This window comes from Watersipora subatra, chromosome 6 (genome assembly GCF_963576615.1).
Source record: "Watersipora subatra chromosome 6, tzWatSuba1.1, whole genome shotgun sequence".
Lineage (NCBI taxonomy): Eukaryota > Metazoa > Bryozoa > Gymnolaemata > Cheilostomatida > Watersiporidae > Watersipora > Watersipora subatra.
The window spans coordinates 49950098-49961282 of record NC_088713.1 but is presented as its reverse complement, the minus strand read 5'-3'; the positions used below and the strand labels follow the sequence as shown (position 1 = coordinate 49961282).

Genomic DNA, 11185 nt, shown 5'->3' with positions numbered 1-11185 from the left:
CACTTCTTATACGTCACGACAGCTTCTTAAAATATGGCTGGCATTTCAAATTTGACGAAATGACAAACACAAAACTCAACTTGAATCAAGGCTCATAAATCAAAAACGCTTGTATATTGAGCTGCTTTGTTCATAAGTCAAGGTTTGACTGTACAGTAACTTTTTGTAGCATCAGCAGCTGCTAGAAAAGATGAGAAAATAAGGAAAATTGAAGATGTCTGCTATGAGGCACTCGAGTCCGTACGTGGTTATGTGGCACACTTCTTTACCTGTGCTGACTGCAGGATCAACTTTGTTCAGATGGCTGTTGAAATTCCTAAACTGAAGGGAAAGTCTAACAGTGAGTGCGCTCCATGGCTCTGGGACGCTCATAACAGGGTGAGATTTGCTTATTTCTATCTTCCATATCGGGGATCATTTGGTTCAAACATCATATTTGTACTAGATATTGATTCATTGAGTTTATGTTGAGTATTTAAGGAAGAGCGAGGCATTTAGTGCTTGTATTAATTTACATTAGCAACAGTTGGTATATAAAACACATAGTTGCACTTTTAATTTAACTGACTTCTAAAAGCCTTTTATTGTGCAAATCACTTAGTATACATAGTAACAATAATTCAATATGATTATTTATAATTTATTACTTTAAATTTCGTAAACATTTGATACTGATTACTGATTTCATGTTGACTTTTGCCTCCCTCCGTGTCACGTTTGATGGAACTGTTGCTATTAATGAGTCTGCGATGCTGTGAGGATGTGAAATATGTGACGTGAAATAGCAAGAGATTACTGTATTTACATTTGCGAACTGCTGATATCAGAGTATGTTAATATAATCATAAGTAGAGGTTCAACTATAGCTCAACTGCATACTCTATAGCAATAGATAGTTCTGTTATATCAACTGTTGCTATTCACGTCTATAATAACAGAGATAAAATGATAGTATATATGATAATTCTTTACTCCTCGTTATCGAAACTTAGTTTACTCATTGTGGCCAGCTTCGTAACCTTGACCCGAAACCTTTTTTCACGGTAAAACTAATCATGTCCAGATCCCTCTGTTTTGCTACCTTTAGGTTGATAGCGTTTTTGATTTTGTGTTAAGATAAGTAAGTAGAGATTTAGCTTTAGCTTAACTGCATACTCCGTTGTTTGGTTTGTAGCGATTTCGGTTTTGCTTTGATCCCTGTGTGTATCAACACAAAGTATCTAATCATCTACATTTTATTCTACTGTCAGGCAAATAAGAGGTTGGCTGGAAAGACCAGTGAGGATCCCGTGTATCCTAAAATTCAGTTTCCTTCTAAAGAGTTGTGTCCTTTATGCAGGAATCCCAAAGGAATGTGGATTCAAGAAACGGTAAGGTTTAAAAGCATCAGTACGTTGAGCTCTCTAGCGTATGAGCAGGCTTAAGCATGTATGTTTTTGTCTAAACCATCAATCAGTAAAATATTCTATACTTTGAGTCACCCGAATACATAACAATGATATAGACATAGAGTTACTCTCATTGTGAACTATCACAGTTGTGTTGCTGTTTCCTTCAGGTCGTTTTCTATCTAAAACTATTATTATTGTCACAGTCAGCTTATTATAAACCTTATCACTCAATCATGATTATAAGCACTGATGATAGAAACTTCCTTAACCTTATAAGTATGGATACACATATCTTGTTTTCCTTTCATAAGTTGATTTGTTTGGTGGGTTGCCCCTGTTCACTCATCTCGTCATAGAATAGACATAAAAAGTTTGTGGTCAGCAGCCAGATATGTTTCATTGCTGGGTCAATTTTTGAAAATTGCCTCCCAAATGTTTTTTCAAGTTTTGTTCAAACAATGTTGATGGTGGCACAGTAACATCAGGTTGAACTGCCATTCAAGTGTGTTATTTCTACTGCATGGACGCCTCACAGCGGTTCGTGTCAGCAATTCCCTCTGATAACTCCTCTTATTTTGCACTTCACTTTCTTGAAAATTTGTTGACGCTCTAACTTGCTTCAGATGGAAAATACATGCCAAGAGTGGGCGAATAAATCTCTGAAGCAAGATTCATTTTGGCCACTTATGCCTGCATTCCTTCATGCATAGATCTTATCGGTTTTATCATCTTGCCAGTGGAGACCTTGTTTTGAGACCGCATCAACGGCCTTGGGTGAAGTCATTGAAAACGGAATGCAAAGGCATGACATGTTGTAGACATTTGTCCTGCATCTATTGAGGTCAAACACTCAAAATGTTGTACTACATCTCTCCATTGGTATAAACCCCTCCTCTCCTACAGGATTGGTCACGGTCATCATGTGGGCGAGGTCGGGTTGGGTTATGAACATGTCGAGCTCTGTTCAGATGAACCCGAACATGGCACCAGAACAAAGAAATACGCCGAATACACCTTACAAATATTTACAAGTTTACAAACATTATGAACAATTATAGTTATTTTACTGATCTGTTGGTTTAATTTTGTTATCAAATAAATATTGTTGCCTGATATTGTCACAATTATGATCAGTCAGTTGCCATTTACAAGCGTCCATGATATTAATAGTCGACTTTGTGAAATGGCCCACATTTGGTTTTAGATTTAAATTTTGAGTATGAAAACTACACTGCACAGCTTTTCCTGCTGTCCCATCTTATTGGCCTGGTCAAACAATGTTGCACGATGAGAGACTTTGTCATTTTATGGTAGGGGTGGCAAAATATTAATCTAAAACTTGGAAAAAAAGGCCGTTGATTGTGTGAATTTGGTTAAACTATATTTAACTTTAAGCATATACTAAGACCTCTACCAATCTTAAAATTTGTAACAATAGGTAATTGGAAATGTTTTATTTTCCATGCATTCATTTTTCTGGTTAGGTACTACCCCTACGCTGTAGGAATTCGAGATTTGCTGATTTATGGTTTGTTATCCATTATCAACGCATATCCGCAATAAAAACCTAGACCCAAAAACCTAAAGGCAGCGCAACCACCCGGCGAGAGTTGTGTTAGCCCCGAAACCCAGGCTAGTGCAATCTCAACGGAGCTCGATCAACAAACCCCCCCCCCCCCCCACATGATGGCCGTGGCCAATCCGATGTCAATATCATTAGCCCCTCACAAAATCCATACTATGTCTTGAGTAGTAATTTTTATTCTATGGGACAGTTTCTCCATCAAATGTTTTTAGCTGGAGTGTTCCTTTCTTCTTTGGGTGAAAAGAAATACTTCTCTGAGACCATGGCAGAATTTTTGTATTGCTGCAATGGGTAGTGGATAGTAGACTTCTTTTTCTGATAATTGTGGTTTTGGCTCTGTAATGTATTGCTGGAGTTTACTCCTTACTGTTAAAAGTTTTGCCTTGGTTCACTCTGGTACAACTCGACAGATACTGACTTCTTGCAACATTTCTCTCTTCAAGTTGGTAGTTTAACTTCACATCGTCCTCTCTGAACCAATCTTGGTGTCTTTCAAACAGTTGGCCCAGTACTTCATATGCTGGGTTTAAAGTCATAGTCTTTAAAGTCCCACATCGTTCAGTGACCTCTTATTATCTTCTCATGTAACTTTCATTTATTTTCTCCTCTAGGCTTTCTCGAATCTTCCTGTATTTTGGCTTTCCAACTTTTAGGTTCTTTCGTGGTTTTGAATGGGTCTCCCCATGTTTCGCATGTATTGCGACTGTTATCATGGAATAGACAATGTTTTGGTCTGCACATCATTATTTATCTCTATGAACACAGGTGTCTAAACATGTCTCCAGTCTATTTGCTTTGTAATCACAGTCTAATAGGTGCCAATGTTTGGACTTTTGACGCATCATTGATGTCTTATGATGACCCTTGTATGTGATGAATTTGTGCTCTGAGCAGAAAGCAAGTAGAAGTTCACTGATAGAGTTACATTTGCCTAGACCAGGGGTTCCCAACCTGGGGTACAAGTACCCCTGGGGGTACATTTTAGAAACTAGGGGGTACAATACAAGTTATAAGCTTAATAAATTTTCGGTTTGTTTGGCTCTAATTATTAATAACTTTGCTGAGACCACTGCTATAGAGCTATTATTGGTATCATCTTAAAGCCAACTAGTTTTGCCATTCAGACAAACTTAGGCAAGCATCAGCCCTAAACACAAGGTTGTTTCGTCAATTATGTCATGATTGCGATCCAGACCATGAAAACCTCCTTTATTACACAGAAACGAGATAGCTTTCTAAAGACAATGCCTTGAATCGATTTGTGGGACTAATTGATGAGATTGCAGTTTTCTTTGCTACACAGACTTCTGAGAAAGCTTCAAGATTCAGTGAGAAGTTAAAGACTTCAGAATGGAAATGGAAAGCTGCATATCTGAGAGATATCTTCATAAGATTAAACACTGTCAACGCATCCATTCAAGGGAACTCTACCACTATAATTGATTTTACAGACGAGCTTAGAGCCATTTATCATGAAACTAAAGATGTGGAGAAAGTCAATGCTGGATCTTTTGATATGTTTGATAGCTTGTCAGAAGTATTGCCTTCACATGATTCAATTTCATTCATGAAAGATCTGGTTGCAGACCACCTCTCTCGACTGGCTTGCGAGTTCCAACAATATTTTCCAGACTTAAACGACACAGATTTGAAGTTGGCTAGAAACCCATTTAAGTTAAATGTAGCTGATATTGATAGTGACATGCAAAAAGAGTTGATTGACCTTCTCAATGACTCTGGTGCGCATGATAGATTTGAAGTTTGCGTTCTTAGCAAGTTCTGGTGCTCATTGATAACATCCTACCCAAAGCTTTCAGAGGTAGCTTTAAAAGTGTTGCTCATATTTCCTAGTAGTTACAAGTGTGAGCAAGGGTTTTCCTCATTTTTGTACATGAAAAGCAAATTAGGCGTAGACTTTGCTCACAACTAATTGTTTATGACTCAGAGTTTCATTATCTGTTACTGAACTGAACATCAAACAGATCACTGATGCAAAGCAGGCACAGCCTTCCCATTAGACTGGCCAACATAAAGTGGGAAGGTAAAAAAACACTGCGATGTGTAAAAATTGTGCTGCATAGTTATCATTATTTTAATAAATAGCAATTTCATACAATACCAGATTTCTTTACCTGTTTAAAGTGACACATTTCAATAATGCACACATGTCATATTAATGAAGTTAGACCAATAATACCCTTGATTGAACTGTGTTTTCCAAAGGGGTACATTTTTTGCAATATGACTCCCAAGGGGTACCTAGGCCAAAAAAGGTTGAGAACCCCTGGCCTAGACCAAGAGTGTGCAACATGTTTCTTTTGAGGACCACTTTTCAATATTTGAACAATACCTATGGCCAGCAACCCATAGTGATGTAATCTAATGGAAAATTGTGTGTCGAGTTGAGGAGACTGAGAAAATGTTGTAATATAAGTAAGTACATTTCTTGCAAACAATAAATACAAACTATTATTAGCATGAATCTGTAATATTGGAACAAGAAGTTGAGACAAAAAATAAAGCGCAGATCGGATAATTAGGGTGAAACTTGGTACTTTACACTTTCACACAACTTTCCAATGTCCGCTTTTACCGATGTAGTTGCAACTCAAAGTTGACTGGTCTGGTGTTCATCGGTGAGTTGACTTCGGTACCTGTCTTTAGTAAATTTAATTTTTGAAAAAAACTTCGCAACAAAATGTACTGCCAAACAGTAATAACATGTTTCTAGCATGCAGCTCTAGATTTGGATACTTTCCAAATACATATTTCTCATATAAGTTACTAAATCATTATTAGTATATGCTCTCCTCAAATCAGCATTTTATTTTAATTCTATCATCTCCATTTTATAGCGGTCAAGACTGTCTTCAGGTACCATGTCAAAGGGCTGAGAAAGTAGTTTGAACTCAGGTTCACATTTCCTAAAATCAGTTAACTTCGTTGAAAATTCAGAATGCAACTTGTCAAGTTGTTTAGTATATTTTGAGCAATCTCTTCTTTGAGGTTCTGCTTTTCGGACTGCTAAACAAGGAAAATGACTAAGTTGTGTTTTACTCAGTTGGTTCCAAAACAGTTGAAGTTTCTTTTCAAAGGAACATATGTGTTCAAAGATCTTGTTTACTAACTGGCATTTATCGGGTAGTTTAGCATCTAAATTTGAAATATGTTGTGCGATGTCAGTTAGAAAGGCAAGGTCATTTATTGAGTCATCATCAGTTGAACAAGCAACAACCTGCTGCTTATTAACCATGAAAGTCACAATTTCCTTTCTCAGATTCCCAAATCTTTTCTGTGTACTAGCTCGGCTCAACCAACGCACTGCAGAGAAGTACACAACATCTAGGTAATCTGAGTCAAGTTCATCTTAAAATGCCTTGAATTGGTGATGATTGAGTTCTCGAGCACGAATGTAATTCACACATTTAATAACACTTTTCATAGGCTATCAGCCGAGATATAAAAAGTGCTCAGTTTTTTGATTTCGTGGCCACCTCCTTTCAGATGGAAGATCCCTTAAATTTATACTAACTCACATATGCAGATTTCAAATCTGGTGAGTGACTCTGGATTTGATTCCCATATCATTGTAAAACCGAATTTGCATGTAAGTCGGTAGTTCTCTACACCTAATATATAAACATATGGGATTTTCTGGGCCAAATAGCAATAAAATTACAAGTTTGTGCAAATAACTCACCTGCATGAACAGTTTCAGCTCCCATGAGTTTGTCAAGTACTGTCTTCGATTTTACAAACAAGTATCCGGTGTGTTTCTCGCAGATCGCACATACTCTCTCCAGTACAGGCTTACTTGTGGACAACTTCACGTTACTTGCAGATCTTAATGTTTTCTTTGGCGGAGGGGATAATGAAATGTCTCCTGGGTCATCTGCCACTGACAACTGTTGTAAAAAATAAAGATAATTTTTCAAACCACATGACAAAACAGGGACATAACATGCATTCACAAGCCAAATCAACCTTACTGTGAGGGTAACCCAATTAGTGCTAGAAAAGTGGATATCATTTTTTATCTTCTTTAATCTAACTTTTCAAGGACTTAACTGCAGTGAGTTTGCCTGTACTCTGTGCAAAAGTGAATTAAAGAGATACACTGAGAACCTGACACACTACATAATATGACAGGATCTCGGCAGGATTGGATAGTGCTAATTAAAGTTACCTCTGAGTAGTTTCTCTTTGCTTTCTCAAGCTTGCTTTTATTAACTAATCTGGCGTAGCAATTCTTGTGGATAGTTGCTCCAACCACCAATGAATCTCCTTCTTTTACTTTAGCACACACAGTCTTCTCAGGTTCTTTGTTAAGTTCCATCTGTTGTTGGACAGAATTCTGTAGTACTGAGGATGAATAGTCAGTTAAATTAATTAAGGCACCTTTGTTGCCTTCAAAGTGAGCCACACGAGCCATCACTGACAAACAACACAGATGAATATCATCATGCTTACAGTTCTGTAATGTGATAAATTGACTCGGCTGACCTGTTCCAATTATAGAATGAAATCTGATTGGTTAAGAAGAAAAAAGTTGCCAAAAGCCGGTTAATCCTGCGTGCCACAGTAAAACGAGACAAACCGGTTTGTTGCAATAACTGCCTTTTTTCAGGACAAGCGAAATCAGTAAATATCCTCAAGCAACTTTTTACTAATTCTCCATCCCTTAATGGCTTCCCTTTTTCTGCAAGTAACACACAGTCTTTGAAGCTAAGGTCGGTTACAAGCTCAGAGTCTTTCTTATATGAAGTAAACACCCCTTGTTGCTTCTTAATTGCCGGGTCATCTGTTCCAGTTTGTCCAATCTAGCTTGGCCTAACAAGGTATCATGCGTGGCTGAATGTAGTGATGTGTAATGTCGTTTGATGTTGTATTCCTTCAATACAGCAATTGTAGATTGGCAGATTACACGTATAACACCTTTGTTGTGCTCAACAACAAAATATTTGCTACTCAAGTCTTTATTGAAAACTCTGCCATTAACATCAACTTTTCTTAGTAGCATAGATGTTTAATTACAAAAAAAATTCACTCGACTGTTCTATTAATATTGCAAAAAAACTTTAATAAGTACAATCAGCTGGCACAGAACTGAGTAGAATCGATAAATTTCATTTAACTTTGTGATATAAGTTTAAGAAAATATTTCTAAAATATTTTAATAAAAATTTATTAAATTTTTGGAGGAATAATCTGGCCCGAAAAGTTAAACTTTATGTTGGGTATTTTACTTCATTCTAACATAATGCCCAAATACACCCCAGTTTGGAGCTGGTAGTGCCAGTTTAGTCTCCAGCAATACGACCCTCGAAGCAGGTTGTGTATTATCCGATTGCAGGTGTAAGTATCAGGTGCAAGTATCAGGTGCGATGGGTAAAGTTAATATACAGTTGACGCTCCTACACCGTAAACGATCTAATCCAGGAACCTTTACCTTATAGGATTATTTGTAGTGGTAATGAATTGTCAAGGCAATTTATTATGAGTGTAGTTGGTGAGTACAGTGATTATCTGTTAGTTATGTACACCCAGTCAACAGTTACCTGTATCAGCTAATATTTATTTGATTGTTTTGTTTCTTACAGGTTTATGATTTTCTACATTCACTCTATGCAGATGTTAGACCCTTCAACTTTCCTAAACTCCTCTCTCAGGCTCCGGAGTGGAAACACTTGCCAGGCGTGGACTCACTGCGAGATTGGGAAACCAAAACAGCCATAGGTCGTGCAGAGATGTCCATGTGCTATTTATTGTATATCACATCTGCTATTGTAATTGCTGGTTTGTTCTATTTTGTTGTCATCAAGAGAAGACTTCGACTGCGTTCCAGAAAGTGTCCCCCACGAGCCGAGTCAAACCTTGACTATAATAAACCAATTTACTAACCAAATAGAAAGCTGTCACCAAAATCTTTATGTTTTTTCTTGCAAATTTTGTGCTAGCATACATGCCATCTTCTTGTATGTAGAATTTTGTCTACTGGTGCTTCTTTTTTTAGTCAATTAACTTTTTGCTGATCTGTTATAAGTTTTTACACTAGCTTTGCCAGGAAATATATCTGTACCAATATTCTTAAAATTAGCAATAAATCGCTGTAACCGATTGAGTGGATAATAACAGCTATACTACGAGCACGAGGAGTTGCTGTAGTACTATGGGCAAGGAATCAATGAATGGGTCCGACTTACTATAGCTGTACTAGGAGTAATGGTTACTGTAGAGGGAGCCACAGTTCTACTATGAATTAAAAGGATACAGTGTAGAAACAGCAGAACTTTGTGTCAGATGTAAATTTATTAGAAACTTACAGTGTGTCAGTGTGAGGCTGATGCTGCAAGATGTTGCTTGATAAGTCAGAGGCAATATCATGAAACTGGGTGAGAATTTATTAAAATTAGAGGATGTCAACTGACTGATACCAAAATCAATAAAATTGCAGCTGTTCTAGCAACCACAGCAGGTGTTCTGCAGTTTAATAATACTAGTGTTTACACACACTTCGATCTTTGTAGTTGTTGGCACTATTGGTTATAGAAGACGACTCCAAATACACTTAGAATTCTCAATTTTGTACCTCGTGAGCACTGCTTGTGCAGCTCACATATCAACCATAGCTTCCATATCAACTGTTTAGTGATGTTTTAGGCACAGCCTGTAGTACTGAATAACATCAATGCAAGGGTCATGGCCTTTCAACCTCTACATGAAATAGATTCTATATTACTGAGCTAGCTTTCCAGTGAAATTGTAAAATATAAACAGCTGACTAACACTCAATAATATATTTCTACATTGTGTTCTCATGTAGTCTATTGGGGTATTTCAACTGGCATAAATATCACCTGCAACCTAAGGGAAAGTTATCATATTTTACGACTAAGAGAAAGCCTCAACTTCCTAGTATTTCATGTGATCCATATAAATATTCAGTAACTCCATATTGGCCCTTAATACGCTGTTCTATGAGCTGTCACCTTGTAGCACAAGATGTTTTAATGTATGTGTACATTAAAACATTTAAGGTAAATACATGTAAAACACATATTTAGTTTTAGTATATGAGTGTTTCAAAGCACTACACATTTATTAGCTCTACCTTTTATTAGCTATACTATACATTTTATATTTCAACTGACTGTGCAATAAAATTATCAATAGAAATACTTGTACACTCTATGAATATTCAAATTCCTTCTATGCTTTTAATATCTCTGTTCTTTTTGTAACCAACTCATGCTTTTTACAGATTTTTTACCAATTTTTCTATATCTTTAGATTTTTTTTGTCAACTGCCCACTATTCTCAACAGATCTTTGTAGATCTCTGTGAGTATTTTTATGTCTCTAAAAGTAAGTTTTTTATTCAACACAGTTAATTTTGTAAATACACAGGTCTCTAGTCATGTGAGAGTCTGGTAGGAGTCATCTCTCTGATAAAAGCAATACCAAGCATTGCGACAGATATTTAGTCACCAACTCAAACAACACACCTCCTAGCACTTAGCTCTAATGTATATAGTTTATATCAATGATTAGCTAATCAGAGATCTGCTCAACATGCCGGCTGTTGCTATGAAGTAATGGGAAGAACATATTTATGTCTCCATCAGTTATGGAAATACAATTATATGGCCACAAGTGCATTTTATGACTTGAATAGCAAAGCATTCCTTATTTTTACTATTCATTTTAAAACAAGAATATGATGACTGCTGCCACGAAGCACTGGGAAGAATATAACTATTTATACCTCAAGGATTTATTTTAGTACCTCTTCCTTGTCATGTTGTAGCAGGTGCTACGTTGAGTCTGTATAATAAATAGCTCAATTTTTATGGTTCATTTTATGAAGAGAATAATATTACTATTTGAGAACCATTGAAACAGTGAAGTAGTATCAGGAGTCATGGTAAGTTGTCATCATGTTAAAAAACTTACACTTCTAATACTTATTAAAAGTATTGATGACTTACACAATAATATTTACCAGTAAGGCTCTGAGAACATATATTATCATGACTCATAGCTTTTATAACAATACATTCCCTCTCTTTAAGATTTATCTCCTCACACTTGTTACTTCTATTGTTAAAGAGTTCATCTTCTTAGTGTGTATAAATTGTCAGCTTCACAATTACAAATCACTTTTTCAAAATACCTTAGCTACCATTTAATACATTTTTGCGATATCAGTA

At 36.5% G+C, this 11185-nt stretch overlaps 1 protein-coding gene across 1 annotated transcript; it reads left to right on the top strand.

Moving 5' to 3' along the window:
- Positions 1–223: 223 nt before the first annotated feature.
- On the top strand, positions 224–9093 carry LOC137398878 (sulfhydryl oxidase 2-like). Its single transcript, XM_068085050.1, has 3 exons — positions 224–378; positions 1251–1370; positions 8577–9093. The coding sequence occupies exons 1-3, from the start codon at positions 301–303 to the stop codon at positions 8874–8876; spliced, it is 498 nt and encodes a 165-aa protein (XP_067941151.1). The 5' UTR covers positions 224–300; the 3' UTR covers positions 8877–9093.
- The last annotated feature ends 2092 nt before the right edge of the window (positions 9094–11185 follow it).